Source organism: Mixophyes fleayi, chromosome 6 (genome assembly GCF_038048845.1).
Source record: "Mixophyes fleayi isolate aMixFle1 chromosome 6, aMixFle1.hap1, whole genome shotgun sequence".
Taxonomy (NCBI): domain Eukaryota; kingdom Metazoa; phylum Chordata; class Amphibia; order Anura; family Limnodynastidae; genus Mixophyes; species Mixophyes fleayi.
In genome coordinates this window covers 223,358,081-223,376,822 of record NC_134407.1, presented here as the reverse complement: position 1 = coordinate 223,376,822, position 18,742 = coordinate 223,358,081, and the positions used below count along the sequence as shown (strand labels likewise).

At 43.1% G+C, this 18,742-nt stretch overlaps 2 protein-coding genes across 2 annotated transcripts in view; both read right to left on the bottom strand.

Annotated features, from left to right (window-relative positions):
• The window catches only part of LOC142160080 (uncharacterized), a 205,309-nt gene extending 186,635 nt beyond the window's left edge, over positions 1–18,674 (bottom strand). Inside the window, exons 1-2 of the mRNA XM_075214996.1 lie at positions 18,427–18,674; positions 11,665–11,860 (exon numbers count right to left, since the gene is read on the bottom strand). The gene's annotated coding sequence lies outside the window, so the exon portion shown is untranslated. The remainder of the gene's footprint in view (positions 1–11,664; positions 11,861–18,426) is intronic.
• On the bottom strand, positions 4,347–9,962 carry LOC142160111 (uncharacterized). The gene is made up of 2 exons (XM_075215072.1): positions 9,504–9,962; positions 4,347–8,434 (listed from the first exon to the last, which is right to left on the bottom strand). The coding sequence occupies exon 2, from the start codon at positions 8,379–8,381 to the stop codon at positions 6,717–6,719; it is 1,665 nt and encodes a 554-aa protein (XP_075071173.1). The 5' UTR covers positions 8,382–8,434; positions 9,504–9,962; the 3' UTR covers positions 4,347–6,716.
• Positions 18,675–18,742: the final 68 nt, after the last annotated feature.

The window sequence follows — 18,742 nt, the reverse complement described above, 5'->3', positions numbered from 1 at the left end:
CGCAAGTGGAGAAGATAATGTAGGCAGGAAAACATGAGGAAAGAGGAAAACACAAGGCCAGAGTCATCTTTGATGGGGTCTGCGCATGGCCAGACACATTGTGCTTTTGGCTATTGGCTGATGCCCCCTAGTGGCTGCACTACCTAAAGACAGCTGTGACAATCCATGATTGCCAGTTCTTTGAGTCTCTTCTACTGTGTGGACGTGTTGCTCATGGCTCCCTGTCCTTGACCATCATCCCTGTACTAGGGATTCTCCACTAGGCCTCGCCTAATACCAGCTAGGAGGGCCGTGTCCTGCGGCTTGGAAGCAGCCAAGCCCATATCCCCTTGCGGGGGTCGATGGTGAATACCATCCTTCTCGTTAGACTCCGGGCCTCCCATGCAGGTAACGCCAAATTAGGCAGATCTCAGGGTCCTTCGACCTCTGAACCGTGACAAGCTTACAATCTTCATTTCTGAATCTTGAGCCTTGTGGCCTATATCATGTTCAGACGCAACCTGCACGCAAGTTGCATTTTAAAAGAGAGCAAAGAACTCGTGCATAGTTCCGACTGTATTCAAATCCGAGTGTATATCTCAAGATATGCTTCCATTTGAATCTGGGTGTAAGTACCCTCAGCCTACATAGTACCTGACGTACGTAGACATACAGAACAGTCTGCAGTATACGCAGTAGCGTCTGTTCAATATAAGGTCACATAAGAATGAATACAAATATTTTTATATTTCAAAATAAATGAACAACTCTTAGCAGTGCAATCATTACTAACAGCAGGAATATTTAATATTTTTTTTACATTAAAAAAACAAGATGCTTTTAATCGTACTGTACATACAATATGTTGTTAAAGTCTACCTTACTTGTATACACATTTTCTGTGGCATTTACTGACACGCATATGTGTTGTCTTTAAAACTCAGACTATGCCATGTCAGTCATTACGATCAGTCGGCACTTACCCCTCCCTGTAGCTAGTGCAAGTAATACGGTTGAAACCAAATGGACTTAGGAAAAACCCAGGACTTGAATTGGCCGCATCTAAATACCCTTATTTTACATGGCCTATGTTAGTCGTACGCCCATTACCTCCTCCGTTCCGCCTTGTGTCATTTGGGTTCAGATGTATGCAATTGCATTCATTGGCTTAAAGTCCATTTCGGAGCATGCGCAGAGCAATTTCATTCGCGATACGGCACGCAAACAGGCTTACATATGAACATGTGTCAGGCCCTTGTTCTCTAAGTGTGAGAAAGACTTCTACAATCTGAACACAATAGCCCACGTACCTGCTGGTCTCTTTGGACTCATAACTTTCATCTCATGCAAGCTACGAGACAGAGAAGTGGCATATGAGCATACGCCACTACCAAGAAGGAGTGCTGAGCTATATTTTGTTAAGAAGGTACAACCTTATCGGTATGAGAGTTAACTTATGGTAGTAACTTATCACAACACTCTTAGTTGGCTCACCGGAATGCTGGGAACAATATAGGCTCGTAACGTTATTATTACTCATAAAAACACTGTAAGAGTCATGGAAATGCCTCTTTCTCAGTGCCAACGAGTGAGGAGTGTCCTCCAAGTTATTCGAGAGCAACTCCAGCATCCGATACAAAAAGTCTGGGATGTTCTGATCACATTGACCTCACCCGAAATTGCTACTCGTGAGTACAGAAAAAATACCTAGTTAAGTATCTTTGAAAACATACGAGATTCATTTACCAATTCACCGAATGGCTATAGCACGTTGAAAACCGATTATTACAGGCACACTGCAGAAGCCATACGGTAGCATGTAAGAACACACAAGCAAATGCCCCAGGATCCCTTCCAAAAAGAGAGGGTCTCAGGCGGGCTTAACTTTTAATGAAACGGCCCGGTACCCTGTTCTAATCAAACACCTGCCCCAGCAAGAGGAACAAGATTCTGCATTGCATTGAACGTCACACTTGGTCTACTCCCTCTGCTGCACATCCCAAGGACAGCACATCTGAATGGGGTGAAAGGTCATGCCCTCCTTGGTCTTGTCTTTCTCCTTGCAACAGTAATAAAGGGCTGTGGCCTAATGGGTACCATTTTCTTATATATCCCAGGCAGTAGCTTGTTAGTTTTTTAAGCGTACTATTCCCTGCAAAAACATGGTCTTAAGTTGTGTGTGCCATGTATCAGTGGTTACTGTGTATGTCCAGCTAAACCCAATCAAGAGAGTTTCTGGTGGCCATGGAGGGATGAGGGCTACTTTGCGCTGAGGGGTTCAGACAAGGGAGTATATAACTCAGCTCCTTTCCAAGCATTCACTGCTCCATTGTTAGATGTTTGCACTCGTTGTCTTAAATGTTCCACAGCAAGGGTCTGCATGGGAGGCAAGATGGATGAGTAGCCCCTAGGACATCTACACGCAGTAGCAGTGCCTGATAATGGTCCTTTACTGGAAAATCTGAACCTAGCTCCCCCGCAGAAGATATGGGAAAATGCCCGGTATAAAAACAAACAAACAACTTTTGTGAGAGCCTGAAGAAAAACTAAGTTTCTTACAAAAGGGCCAAGTTTGCCAGACCAAGCCCACCAAAAGTGGGGAGACTATATTTCATTAGGAAACTGATAAGTTTTGAAAACATGATTACATACAACGGTCCTCCTAGCAGGTTTATAGAGGTAATTGACTTTTTCTTCTTGCAAGAAACTTTACCTGATTTACCAAAGTATAGGGTAAGGAGTTACATGAGGAGTCTTTACCCACAAAAAATTGTTGGAGATGCAAATACCCTCAGGGTAACTTATGGCATGTTTGGTGGCTTCTATTTTCTTACAGAGAACCCACTGAGGAAACCAACTAGGATGGCGAAAGTCGTTTGGACTACTGCATAGTTTCTTATATTTATTTATGTTTGTTTGTGTTGTTCTTCTGCTTTTACATTTTGTTTCTCCTTTTATGCATTATTGGGTTCCTTTTCTCATCTCTCCACTTTAATTTCATTCCTGGGGGGCTAAATGTATCAAGCTGAAAGTTTTTCGGCGGGGTTGAAAAACCAATCAGATTCTAGCTATCATTTATTTAATGCATTCTACAAGATGAAAGCTAGAATCTGATTGGTTGCTATAGGCAACATCTCCACTTTTCAAACCTGCCGGAAAAATCTCAGCTTACATTTACCCCCTAGTGTTACTTGTATCCTAACCCCACAACCAAACATCTCCATCTGCCACACATGCACCGACTCCTTACTACACCAACTCCAGCACATCTTAGAACTACCATAGTCTTATTCTTACTTAGCTCTCTTTATTACCCACACTACACCACCTCACTGGTGAAAAACCAATAGGAGTACACCACCCGAGACGTCAATCCATGGGACATCTAGGGACCACCTACAGATTCGACGGCTATGATCAGACAAGTATTACCTTGTAGGTGGAGGACATCGTAGCGCTTACACAGACTCCCCCCACACACAGCCAGCACATTAGTATACCTACCACTAAGGATTCTGGTCATTCAGTGTCAAGTTCATTATTTCACAGGTCTGACATAATAGTAGTCATGTTACTTCTCTATAACTAATAATTATAGTCTGCCTGTGGGCATGAAGGGGTTACAATCACCAAGGTGATTTGTCTGTGGGAATAACAAATCCACTTTACCTGTGTCTAATGCCTGACAGATGTGGCAGCACGGTGGCTCAGTGGTTAGCACTTCTGCCTCACAGCACTGGGGTCATGAGCTCAATTCCCAACCATGGCCTTATCTGTGAGGAGTTTGTATGTCCTCCCTGTGTTTGCGTGGGTTTCCTCCGGGTGCTCCGGTTTCCTCCCACACTCCAAAAACATACTGATAGGTTAATTGGCTGCTATCAAATTGACCCTAGTCTCTCTCTGTCTATGTGTGTATATTAGGGAATTTAGACTGTAAGCTCCAATCGGGCAGGGACTGATGTGAGTGAGTTCTCTGTACAGCGCTGCGGAATTAGTGGCGCTATATAAATAAATGATGATGTGTTCATCACCTTTTAATAATGTAATTGTACAGACGCTTCTGTCCGCAGTGAGACGGGGATATGACCTGAAATAAGGTGTAGAAACACTTGTATCGCACCATGCTTTTGTAATGTCATAAAATATACTCAATAGACGTAACAACGTATCCTCTGCTACAAGCAGAAACAATTACATACACAAACAGAAAATCCAGCAAGTCTCAATTACTACTTTACAGAAGGCTTATTTAAAGAGGAACTCAACATGAAACAATTGAAGTGCATTGGAATAGATGTGCAGTGGAATCTTCTATTCTGGACATATATATGGACCATACTACATAATACAGCCAGTGACTTCTGCAATTACTATCAAATATTGAGTTTATTGTTGTTTTTGTGATAGCACTGTGTCTGTTTATATACCAGTTCCACAATACGTTAAATATAGCCACAGCGGCGTCCCAGTTAGCTTGCAGTTGACAGCTACAAGCAACTATTTGACCGATTAAGAATTACAGCATATTGGCTCTATATACAGCACATTTTTAAATAGGTCTGCATGCATTAACAATTACAGGACATTAATTAAGAAAATAGTTTCCATTTGATTGCATTTATCTCACTTGTCCGGACACTGAATACATTGACACAATCACACGACAATGCACAAACAAGAGTGGAAGGTTGCCTTTTAGAAAACAGAGATCTCCTCTTAATTACTAAATAATTCTTTATAAGAAATTAAATGCACCGTTTCCGTTAGTTACACTTTCTATGTAGAAAACAGGAGAAATGTTCTGCTCTCGTCAGTACCATAGAAACAGTAAAATACATTGTCGCAGGAAGAAACGTAAAATAGAGTAGCAGACGGATGAGAAAGGTAAAAGCTGGATCATTATCTCAGGAAACCCCTCAAAGTTCATTAAACTAAGGTCTAGTACAAGCACTCATTCTCAAAAGAAGGATGTTAAAGAACAAGTAAAGACACTTGTGGCTGGATCACTTATAGATAACTTATTATATAAAGTTATTTTAATTATTGGCCAATGTATATCATAGCAAATGTACCGATTGTTGTATGTATGTACATCTGAACAATACCATTTCTCTTGTTCTGTATGCTGGTTGTAACACTCAGAATATGCACCTAATCTGTATGTATGGATGGGGCAGCACAGTGGCCTAGTGGTTAGCACTTCTGCCTCACAGCACTGGGGTCATGAGTTCAATTCCTGACCATGGCCTTATCTGTGTGGAGTTTGTATGTTCTCCCTGTGTTTGCGTGGGTTTCCTCCCACACTCCAAAAACATACTGGTAGCTTAATTGGCTGCTATCAAAAATTGACCCTAGTGTCTGTCTGTGTGTGAGTGTATGTTAGGGAATTTAGACTGTAAGCTCCAATGGGGCAGGGACTTATGTGAATGGGTTCTCTGTACAGCGCTGCGGAATTAATGGTGCTATATAAATAAATGATGATGATTGTTGTATTGGAAATGTATTGATTTCTGTGGCTGTATGTCATGTAAGAGGAAATTTCTTTATGTAGCTTCTGAAGGCAGGAAATCCCATGCTTAATAAGTCTCTTCACTGTGAGTGACCAACCTATCTCTTTTAGTCAGAATGCACAGCAGGGGGCCGTTACCTTTCTATCCTGTTTAGCGTTTTCATCTTGTGTCTGAATAATGGAATAGCAAGTAAATTGGGAAATCACAGATTGATGTAAATTTTGTTAAGTTTAAAATTGAGTTATTTCCAAGTCGAGAGAATATTACATCCCAAAGGTAAACATTTGATGTAATATCTTAAACTTTGTGGTGCCAGCTAGGATCATGGGGCTGGGTTACCTCTTGCCAATATGTGTGTCAGAAACCGTATAAAAAGAGCCCTGTTTGTATTATTCCATCTGTAACTTCAGGATGATCACTAGTACCTTAAACTAGTGTGTAACTATCCTTTTAAGGACTCTTAAGCTAATAAATATCACTGGTTTAAGATCCTGCTTTTGACGCCTACTTACCTGCTGTAAACTACAGAAATGATCTAAATGCAGTAGGCGGATCTAAATCCACCTACTGCATCTAGAGGGGCGCAATTGGGATAAAGAAAGGGAACAGTGGCAAGACAAGCCCATCCAGTCCCCAGCAACACAACAGGGTGGCATAGGAGGTCCATCCTGTCTCAACACTATTGGACATTACTATACAGATTGAAGTCTGCACATTGCCAAATGTAATAATATAAATGAAATAACTGAAGTATTTATAATTAACAAAAATATGTCTACTATACTCTGTCCCTCTTCTGCAGCTGGTTACCATCTTAGGAGGAACGTCTAACAGATTAGACAATGTGTGAGGCTTACTGTACACAAATGTAGTGTGGATTGGTGACTACACACATAGGGGAGGGTCAGTGATGTCACAGCAGCGCAAATAACTGCAGTCCCACCTTTAACCGGCATCATATCCCAAAAAATGTGTGAGGGACTTTAACTGTCTACAGTAAAGCAAGGGAGGTAATAGTTACAATGAACAATGTTTTTTAACTTCATTGTTCATATCTAAAAATATATGTGTTGGGGGAGTTTCACGATATTAAAACTCTACTTTTTACATCAAGAATACAGAGCTAAATACAGTCACACTGAACCATAACCCTGTACATAATTTGTTCTTTATACTGGGATGCTCAAGATTTTTGAGTTGTAAGACAACACTTGGATTTTGTCTGAATTATTGCCCTTCTTCTGCAATGGGCTCCTCTGGGTTATGAGTTTTTTGGTGCATTAAGAGATGCGATTTCCTGTTAAAAGATTTCCCACATTCTGGGCAAGAGAATGGTTTCACTCCGGTGTGAATTCTGCGATGGGCAACGAGATTTGACTTGTGGTTAAATGTTTTCCCACACTCAGGGCATAGAAATGACTGCTGTATCGGATGGGTGATCTGATGATTAATAAGATTTGATTTATCATTGAAAGACATCCCACATTCAGTGCAGAGGAGACGTTTATCACTTGTGTGGATGCGCTGGTGCTTAATAAGTGCCGAGTTACTAGTGAAACTCTTCCCGCATTCTTCACAGGCAAATGAGAGCTCCCGCGTGTGAATCCGCTGGTGTAAAGTCAGACTTAATTTAGAAGTAAAGTATTTCTCACAGTCGGGACATTTATAGGATTTTTCTCCGGAATGGGCTGTCTGCTGATGCTTTTCACATGAATATTTCCTAGAAAACTGTTTGCCACATTCCAAACACGAATAAATGGCTTCTCCTCTATGCACTTTTTGATGTATTCGATAAGCTGATTTTCGGAAGAAGATTTTTCCACATTCGTTACAGTTCAAAGTTTTGTGCACTTTCCTTGTGTTGCAAGGTGCTTTAATGCGTTTTTCTGTCCGAGTGACCATATAAGTGTGGTCTCTGGCTGTGTAAATATCGCTATCTGTAACATTTCCTTCTTCACATGATGACGATTCCCCCATAATACGAACAGTTGTATATTCTATCTCTGTCTGGTCTGTGAGACTTTCCAAACCTTCATCCAAGACTGATTCCTCTGCCAAATGTGTAGAGATCTCTGTGCATTTATAAATGTCAGTGCCTGATATATCCTCTTCATCGCATGAGACAGATTCCTCCTTTATACGAACTGTTGTATATTCTATCTCTGTGAGCTTTCCATCTTCACACAAATCCTTTTCCTCCTTTATATGAATGGAAGCATACTCTCTGTCCATGAGGTTACCTTCCTCACATGAGACTGATTCCTCCTTAATATCAGTAGATGTATATTGTGTATGATCTGTGGGTGTATAAATGTCAGGGTCTGTGATGTTTCCTCCATCACATGAGACTGATTCCTCCTTAATATCAGTAGATGTATATTGTGTATGATCTGTGGGTGTATAAATGTCAGGGTCTGTGAGGTTTCCTCCATCACATGAGACGGATTCCTCCTTAATATGAGTAGATGTATATTGTGTATGATCTGTGGGTGTATAAATGTCAGTGTCTGTGAGGTTTCCTCCATCACATGAGACCGATTCCTCCTTAATATGAGTAGATGTATATTGTGTATGATCTGTGGGTGTATAAATGTCAGTGTCTGTGAGGTTTCCTCCATCACATGAGGCTGATTCCTCCTTAATATGAGTAGATGTATGTTGTGTATGATCTGTGGGTGTATAAATGTCAGTGTCTGTGAGGTTTCTTCCATCACATGAGACTGATTCCTCCTTAATATCAGTAGATGTATATTGTGTATGATCTGTGGGTGTATAAATGTCAGTGTCTTTGAGGTTTCCTCCATCACATGAGGCTGAGTCCTCTTTAAGATAAGAAGACACACACTGTGTCTGTCTTGTTGGCTGTATAGTAGCCATCTTCTCCTGATTCATAGAAACCGCTAAAAAGTTAAGCTCTCTATGGTCGATACGGATTCAGGATCCATCTGTACGAAAACAGATTAACTGCATTAAACAAGTAACATTTGGTAGACTTCTCAATGACCATACAAAATTTAAAAACATTTGATTTAGAACACATTATGTATAATTCTGGCATAGTCTCAAAAACGTAAAACGTTTGTCTCATTGTGAACTCACCCAATATGTTGCAGAATTAGAGACACGTTGCAGCAAAAGCTTACCATATGTCTGGCATAGCCACGAGCAACACCCTTATACCAGTCAGCCAATTATGCCACCCATGCGAGTCACTGGCCACTCATCCTATATTTCTGATCCACTTAGAAGGGCTTTTGAACAGCCAAGATGTATGTCGGATTGGCCATACATGATATCATGTTGCTGTGACGTTTCCAAGTTACTACTATCAAGCTGGATGAATACTGTCAAGATCGATGAATATGTATAAAGATGAGTACAATCATTGCCGGTAAAGCAATTAATCCAGCTATAATGTTAACTAAATATAACTATACACAAAATGCCATCACAAAATTATTGATAGCAAAAAGGTAAAAACTGATCTGTGCAAGGACTATTCGATTCTGATGGCTAGTTGTTTACGGGAGCTGCTCGAGTACAGAGATTCCCAGACTCTAACATTAAATAGGTAAAAGCAAGTTTCTCTATAAGATGGAAAGGGCATGGGGCATAGTGTCCTAAGTAGGTATCAGGGTATAACCAGTGCAGGTGATCTCAGTGTGTTGGTTTGTTTCCATCAAAATAAGTACCGTATGTATATCCAAACAAAACAGAACTGTAGCTCCTCAATACAATTTAATTTAATTAATTAATGACTAATTATAACAGATCAAATGATGTACTGGTCCTAGTCCTTACGTAATAGCAGATAAGCTCTGCACTATACTACAAAGGAGACAAACTGAACACTGTGAATAGGTTCAATATAGGAAATAAAAAGAGTTCCAAAAACAAAATTCAAAATGCAGTAAAACCTATGGTGACCTCTAAAGAAGAAGGGTATTAATAATGTTGGTCTCAGTAAAATGCAAGTCCAAGCATTATGTAGAAACGGGAATATAGATTCCATACCTACTGTCAAGCTTGTGTGGATAAGTCCTACTTTAGATCTCAGTATGATAATCCTGGGATGGTTGTTTCTTGGCGGGTGGTAGTGGGACAAAGTCTGGGGGGGGCGGGGTGTTTGATCCTTCTAGGCGTAGCGCCCTGGGGGTCCCGGTCCTATGTGGGTGACTGCCACTTCTAATGAATTGACTAGTTCGACTCAGTCGTGGCCAGACAGTGCACATGTGCACAGAGTATTAACGCTAATAGGTAAAGCCGTGTTAGGCTGTCAGATTATTCTGTGGTCCATCCAGTCAAAGAATTATCAAAGGTAATAGAATTGTGGTGGAATATATCGCTGAGGAAGTCACACAGAGCGAAGAAATGTTGGATGTTGACTGTTCGTTATCAGCAGTTTTTGAATAATTCCAGATTCTCCATGGAATTCAGGTCTGGGCTTTGTGTTGGCTATTCCAGGACATTGATATTTGATCTATTTAAACCAATGTGTCTTTTGCTGGATTTGTGGAAATGGGTGTTCAGCGCTCCCTAATGTAGCGTGTCAGTGGATAAGCAGCCACCTGGGAGTGGGGGAATATAGGGATAGCTCAACCCTAATGGAGGATTAGATTGGATATAACTCCCTTGGCGCTTGAAACAGAGGGGACAGTGAGTGATAACAAAACCGGATTTAATGAAGGCAGTAAACAGGTAACAACCTTACAGTGTAATTTACACTGACATAGTATTATAAAAAAGGCACATAAGCATATTAAATACCGTAGAAGCAGGCAAACGATGTCCGTATAAAGTCCTGATAAATCCACAGGAACCATAAATACTGCGGTTCTCTGGTGGGGCTAATAATAGTCCACTATACCACCAACAAGGCAAGTAAAGCAAGTCCTGTGCAGATAGGCAAATGCACAAATCTCCTTTGGGTCTGTCAGCCGACAGTGAAATCCAGTGGAGAAATCTTGAAACGGACTTTGCAATAAAGGACTTACCCTTAGGTAATTAGGGCCAGTACCGTCCTCACAGCTTCCTGCTTGTTGCCAAGAAAACCGATGTACAGTAATGGCGATGCGCTGTAGAGCGATGTAACAGCCTGGAAGTAGCGGGCAATCTCATAGTCGGCAGAGTTGCGCATGCGTGACCGGATCCGTTCGTTATCCTCAGCGGTAATAAGGTCAGTCTGTGTAGCCCTTGAAGGGCAAAGCTGGTTGATCCAACGCGTTTTGCACTAGGCTTCTTCAGGGATCAATGTATTTTGCTGGATGCTTTGGGTGATTGTCCTGCTAGAGCACAAGTCTTTTCTCCGAGTCCTGGGTCTCTTTCAGACGGGGGCAGGTTTTCCTTCACAATTTATCTACATCTTGTTACAAACCTTTTGCCCTCTAATCTGATAAGTTTTTCAGTCCTGGAAGCAGAGATGCGTCCCAATAACATTACGTTCCCGCCACTAAGGACAGTGTTCTTGGGATGAGGCCTAGTGTTAGTCTTGCACCAAACTTAGAGCCTAGCATTGAGGCCAATTTTATTCTTTGTCTCATCAGACCATATAATCTTTACAGACCACATGTTTTCTGGAAAACCATAAACAAGAACTCATGTGAGGTTTCTTCAACAACTATTGTTGTCCCATGGAAAATTTCGTCCATCTCTTCCAGCGTTGAGATAGGTCTCTTGGTGGCCTCCTGAAAAAGTGATTCTCTCACACAAATGGTCACTTTTGGAGGTTAGCCTGACATTACTGTGTGTTTGTGGCCTCTATATGAATGGAAATAACACAACAAATTGTGGCCTTATTTCATTGTGAAGGTACGAAATTCTGGTCAGCAGACGACAATATCAGCATGTTTGACCATTTATATTCCAACTAGAATGCATGGGGTTCACTGTGATACATTTTTTACGGTGCAAATGATCCAACATTCATGATGAATCAGGGACAGAGATCCACTGGTTGCTGAATGGTCTTCATGATGTGGTGTGAAATACTGATATGTTATAGTTCCGAAATAAAGGTGGAACTGGGCACTACAAGTGAGCGCTTGATTAGAACATGGCGTTATTGTAACTCAATTTTAGGATTGGTTTAACCTTATAGGAACCTGACACACACAATGGTCATCACCCAGACACATCCCCTGGTGTTACTGTATAATGTCCCATTCCCAGCAATCACCTCTCCAGTCAGCAGCTGGATGACCTTGTTGGTCAGTTCCAGGATCTTCTGGTCATTGTCTCTCTCATGTATCAGTGAGTGAGGTGGAGGCACCGTGATGGGGCTCTGGGTCCTGCTCAATCCTCCTGACACACGGAGACTATGTCTCTAGATATGTCTAAGGTATTCCCAGAATCCCTTGCATCTCAAGCAGGTCCTAGTTTTGGTAATATAGAGAAGATTGATATGACTAGTCTCACCTCACCAGTCAGATTCATTCTTTATTAAAAGAGATTACAGTGAGATTTATTATACTCTCAGTCACCCCATTCCTGCCTTGCCCACCATCAGGCAAGGTCAGGTGGTTGGGATTTTGGTACTTATCATGGAAGAGGGAGGGGTATAAGTTGACATCAGCAGGAAGGACCACTGAATACTTCTAATGGTTTCATGTAAGACAATAGTTAGAGGGATAGGTACATGGATAAACACAGCAGGAGGACAGAAGGCAGGACAGGTACAGGGATAGACACAGAAGGATGGCAGAAGGCAGGAGAGGTACAGGGATAGAAACAGCAGAAGGACAGAAGGCAGGACAGGTACAGGGATAGACACGGCAGGAGGACAGAAGGCAGGACAGGTACAGGGATAGACACCGCAGGAGGGCAGAAGGCAAGACAGGTACAGGGATAGACACAACAGGAGGGCAGAAGGCAGGACAGGTACAGCGATAGACACAGCAGGAGGGCAGAATGCAGGACAGGTACAGGGATAGACACAGCAGGAGGACAGAAGGCAGGACAGGTACAGGGATAGACACTGCAGGAGGGCAGAAGGCAAGACAGGTACAAGGATAAACACAGCATGAGGGCAGAAGGCAGGACAGGTACACGGATAGACACAGCAGGAGGGCAGAAAGCAGGACAGGTACAGGGATAGACACAGCAGGAGGGCAGAAGGCAGGACAGGTACAGGGATAGACACAGCAGGAGGGCAGAAGGCAGGGCAGGTACAAGGATAGACACAGCAGGAGGGCAGAAGGCAGGACAGGTACATGGATAGATACATACAGCAGGGGAGCACAGACATATTCAGAGGACGGGGGTTAGGGGGTTAAAGACACAGCAGTGGAGTACTATACATAAAGGAGAGAAGATACAGACACAGCAGTGGAGTACTATACATAAAGGAGGAGGAGATATACAGACACAGCAGGAGAGTACAATACATAAAGGAGGAGGAGATACAGACATAGCAGGGGAGTACTATACATAAAGGAGGAGGAGACACAGCAGGGGAGTACTATACATAAAGGAGGAGGAGATACAGACACAGCAGGGGAGTACTATACATAAAGGAGGAGGAGATACAGACACAGCAGGGGAGTACTATACATAAAGGAGGAGGAGACACAGCAGGGGAGTACTATACATAAAGGAGGAGGAGATACAGACACAGCAGGGGAGTACTATACATAAAGGAGGAGGAGATACAGACACAGCAGGAGAGTACTATACATAAAGGAGGAGGAGATACAGACACAGCAGGAGAGTACTATACATAAAGGAGGAGGAGATACAGACACAGCAGGAGAGTACTATACATAAAGGAGGAGGAGATACAGACACAGCAGGAGAGTACTATACATAAAGGAGGAGGAGATACAGACACAGCAGTGGAGTACTATACATAAAGAAGGAGGAGATACAGACACAGCACTGGAGTACTATACATAAAGGAGGAGGAGATACAGACACAGCAGGGGAGTACTATACATAAAGGAGGAGGAGATACAGACACAGCAGGGCAATACCATACATAAAGGAGGAGGAGACACAGACACAGCAGGGGAGTACTATACATAAAGGAGAAGGAGATACAGACACAGCAGGGGAGTACTATACATAAAGGAGGAGGAGACACAGCAGTGGAGTACTATACATAAAGGAGGAGGAGATACAGACACAGCAGGGGAGTACTATACATAAAGGAGGAGGAGATATAGACACAGCAGGGGAGTACTATACATAAAGGAGGAGGAGATACAGACACAGCAGGGGAGTACTATACATAAAGGAGGAGGAGATACAGACAAAGCAGGGGAGTACTATACATAAAGGAGGAGGAGATACAGACACAGCAGGGGAGTACTATACATAAAGGAGGAGGAGATACAGACACAGCAGGGGAGTACTATACATAAAGGAGGAGGAGATACAGACAAAGCAGGGGAGTACTATACATAAAGGAGGAGGAGATACAGACACAGCAGTGGAGTACTATACATAAAGGAGGAGGAGATACAGACACAGCAGGGGAGTACTATACATAAAGGAGGAGGAGATACAGACACAGCAGGGGAGTACTATACATAAAGGAGGAGGAGATACAGACACAGCAGGGGAGTACTATACATAAAGGAGGAGGAGATACAGACACAGCAGGAGAGTACTATACATAAAGGAGGAGATACAGACACAGCAGGAGAGTACTATACATAAATGAGGAGATACAGACACAGCAGGAGAGTACTATACATAAATGAGGAGGAGACACAGACACAGCAGTGGAGTACTATACATAAAGGAGGAGGAGATACAGACACAGCAGGGGAGTACTATACATAAAGGAGGAGGAGATACAGACACAGCAGGAGAGTACTATACATAAAGGAAAAAGAGATACAGAAACAGCAGTGGAGTACTATACATAAAGGAGGAGGAGATACAGACACAGCAGTGGAGTACTATACATAAAGGAGGAGGAGATACAGACACAGCAGGGGAGTACTATACATAAAGGAGGAGGAGACACAGCAGAAAAGTACTATACATAAAGGAGGAGGAGATACAGACACAGCAGGAGAGTACTATACATAAAGGAGGAGGAGATACAGACACAGCAGTGGAGTACTATACATAAAGAAGGAGGAGACACAGCAGGGGAGTACTATACATAAAGGAGGAGGAGATACAGACACAGCAGGGGAGTACTATACATAAAGGAGGAGGAGATACAGACACAGCAGGGGAGTACTATACATAAAGGAGGAGGAGATACAGACACAGCAGGGGAGTACTATACATAAAGGAGGAGGAGATACAGACACAGCAGGGGAGTACTATACATAAAGGAGGAGGAGATACAGACACAGCAGTGGAGTACTATACATAAAGGAGGAGGAGATACAGACACAGCAGGGGAGTACTATACATAAAGGAGGAGGAGATACAGACACAGCAGGGGAGTACTATACATAAAGGAGGAGGAGATACAGACACAGCAGGGGAGTACTATACATAAAGGAGGAGGAGATACAGACACAGCAGGGGAGTACTATACATAAAGGAGGAGGAGGAGATACAGACACAGCAGGGGAGTACTATACATAAAGGAGGAGGAGTACTATACATAAAGGAGGAGGAGATACAGACACAGCAGAGGAGTACTATACATAAAGGAGGAGGAGATACAGACACAGCAGGAGAGTACTATACATAAAGGAGGAGGAGTACTATACATAAAGGAGGAGGAGATACAGACACAGCAGGAGAGTACTATACATAAAGGAGGAGGAGTACTATACATAAAGGAGGAGGAGATACAGACACAGCAGGGGAGTACTATACATAAAGGAGGAGGAGATATAGACACAGCAGGGGAGTACTATACATAAAGGAGGAGGAGATACAGACACAGCAGGGGAGTACTATACATAAAGGAGGAGATACAGACTCAGCAGGAGAGTACTATACATAAAGGAGGAGGAGATACAGACACAGTAGTGGAGTACTATACATAAAGGAGGAGGAGATACAGACACAGCAGTGGAGTACTATACATAAAGGAGGAGGAGATACAGACACAGCAGTGGAGTACTATACATAAATGAGGAGGAGATACAGACACAGCAGTGGAGTACTATACATAAAGGAGGAGGAGATACAGACACAGCAGGAGAGTACTATACATAAAGGAGGAGGAGATACAGACACAGCAGGGGAGTACTATACATAAAGGAGGAGGAGATACAGACACAGCAGGGGAGTACTATACATAAAGGAGGAGGAGATACAGACACAGCAGTGGAGTACTATACATAAAGGAGGAGGAGATACAGACACAGCAGTGGAGTACTATACATAAAGGAGGAGGAGATACAGACACAGCAGGGGAGTACTATACATAAAGGAGGAGGAGGAGGAGATACAGACACAGCAGGGGAGTACTATACATAAAGGAGGAGGAGATACAGACACAGCAGGGGAGTACTATACATAAAGGAGGAGGAGATACAGACACAGCAGGAGAGCACTATACATAAAGGAGGAGGAGATACAGACACAGCAGGGGAGCACTATACATAAAGGAGGAGGAGATACAGACACAGCAGGGGAGCACTATACATAAAGGAGGAGGAGATACAGACACAGCAGGGGAGTACTATACATAAAGGAGGAGGAGATACAGACACAGCAGGGGAGTACTATACATAAAGGAGGAGGAGATACAGACACAGCAGGGGAGTACTATACATAAAGGAGGAGGAGATACAGACACAGCAGGGGAGTACTATACATAAAGGAGGAGGAGATACAGACACAGCAGGGGAGTACTATACATAAAGAAGGAGGAGATACAGACACAGTAGTGGAGTACTATACATAAAGGAGGAGGAGATACAGACACAGCAGTGGAGTACTATACATTAAGGAGGAGGAGATACAGACACAGCAGTGGAGTACTATACATAAATGAGGAGGAGATACAGACACAGCAGTGGAGTACTATACAAAAAGGAGGAGGAGATACAGACACAGCAGGAGAGTACTATACATAAAGGAGGAGGAGATACAGACACAGCAGTGGAGTACTATACATAAAGGAGGAGGAGATACAGACACAGCAGGGGAGTACTATACATAAAGGAGGAGGAGATACAGACACAGCAGTGGAGTACTATACATAAAGGAGGAGGAGATACAGACACAGCAGTGGAGTACTATACATAAAGGAGGAGGAGATACAGACACAGCAAGGGAGTACTATACATAAAGGAGGAGGAGATACAGACACAGCAGGGGAATACTATACATAAAGGAGGAGGAGATACAGACACAGCAGGGGAGTACTATACATAAAGGAGAAGGAGATACAGACACAGCAGGGGAGTACTATACATAAAGGAGGAGGAGATACAGACACAGCAGGGGAGTACTATACATAAAGGAGGAGGAGATACAGACACAGCAGGGGAGTACTATACATAAAGGAGGAGGAGATACAGACACAGCAGGAGAGTACTATACATAAAGGAGGAGGAGATACAGACACAGCAGGGGAATACTATACATAAAGGAGGAGGAGATACAGACACAGCAGGGGAGTACTATACATAAAGGAGGAGGAGATACAGACACAGTAGTGGAGTACTATACATAAAGAAGGAGGAGACACAGACACAGCAGGGGAGTACTATACATAAAGGAGGAGGAGATACAGACACAGCAGGGGAGTACTATACATAAATGAGGAGGAGATACAGACACAGCAGGGGAGTACTATACATAAAGGAGGAGGAGATACAGACACAGCAGGGGGGTACTATACATAAAGGAGGAGGAGATACAGACACAGCAGGGGAGTACTATACATAAAGGAGGAGGAGATACAGACACAGCAGTGGAGTACTATACATAAAGGAGGAGGAGATACAGACACAGCAGTGGAGTACTATACATAAAGGAGGAGGAGATACAGACACAGCAGGGGAGTACTATACATAAAGGAGGAGGAGGAGGAGATACAGACACAGCAGGGGAGTACTATACATAAAGGAGGAGGAGATACAGACACAGCAGGGGAGTACTATACATAAAGGAGGAGGAGATACAGACACAGCAGGAGAGTACTATACATAAAGGAGGAGGAGATACAGACACAGCAGGGGAGCACTATACATAAAGGAGGAGGAGATACAGACACAGCAGGGGAGTACTATACATAAAGGAGGAGGAGATACAGACACAGCAGGGGAGTACTATACATAAAGGAGGAGGAGATACAGACACAGCAGGGGAGTACTATACATAAAGGAGGAGGAGATACAGACACAGCAGGGGAGTACTATACATAAAGGAGGAGGAGATACAGACACAGCAGGGGAGTACTATACATAAAGGAGGAGGAGATACAGACACAGTAGTGGAGTACTATACATAAAGGAGGAGGAGATACAGACACAGCAGTGGAGTACTATACATTAAGGAGGAGGAGATACAGACACAGCAGGGGAGTACTATACATAAAGGAGGAGGAGATACAGACACAGCAGGGGAGTACTATACATAAAGGAGGAGGAGATACAGACACAGCGGGGGAGTACTATACATAAAGGAGGAGGAGATACAGACACAGCAGTGGAGTACTATACATAAAGGAGGAGGAGATACAGACACAGCAGGGGAGTACTATACATAAAGGAGGAGGAGATACAGACACAGCAGGGGAGTACTATACATAAAGGAGGAGGAGATACAGACACAGCAGGGGAGTACTATACATAAATGAGGAGGAGATACAGACACAGCAGTGGAGTACTATACATAAAGGAGGAGGAGATACAGACACAGCAGGGGAGTACTATACATAAAGGAGGAGGAGATACAGACACAGCAGGGGAGTACTATACATAAAGGAGGAGGAGATACAGACACAGCAGGGGAGTACTATACATGTATACATGGGGTTATAGGGATAGATGCTGCAGTCAGACGGATATACCTGTCCATGTAGGTAAATACAGCAGTACACAGTGACAGTATCTCTGTTTCCTTCTCTCTGCAGAATCATCTCACCAGGACACATTCTCCCCATCTTCTTCTATCACCGCCACAGACTACAACTCCCAGAATCCCCCGCAGTGCAGGACGATTACTTCCGGCGCCGCCATTTTCCCGGAGTCCGTCACTGCGGGACATATACAGAACAGTAACCGTCCATAGTAATTGTAACTGTAGGGTGGCTGCAATAGAACAAATACATCCTAGAGTCAGAGGGGGCTTCTGGATCTGTTCCCTTAGAGCAGTGTTGGGTAACC

Excerpts from the sequence above, each read along its gene's own strand:
- LOC142160111 (XM_075215072.1), bottom strand. The coding sequence starts at position 8,381 with ATGAATCAGGAGAAGATGGCTACTATACAGCCAACAAGACAGACACAG.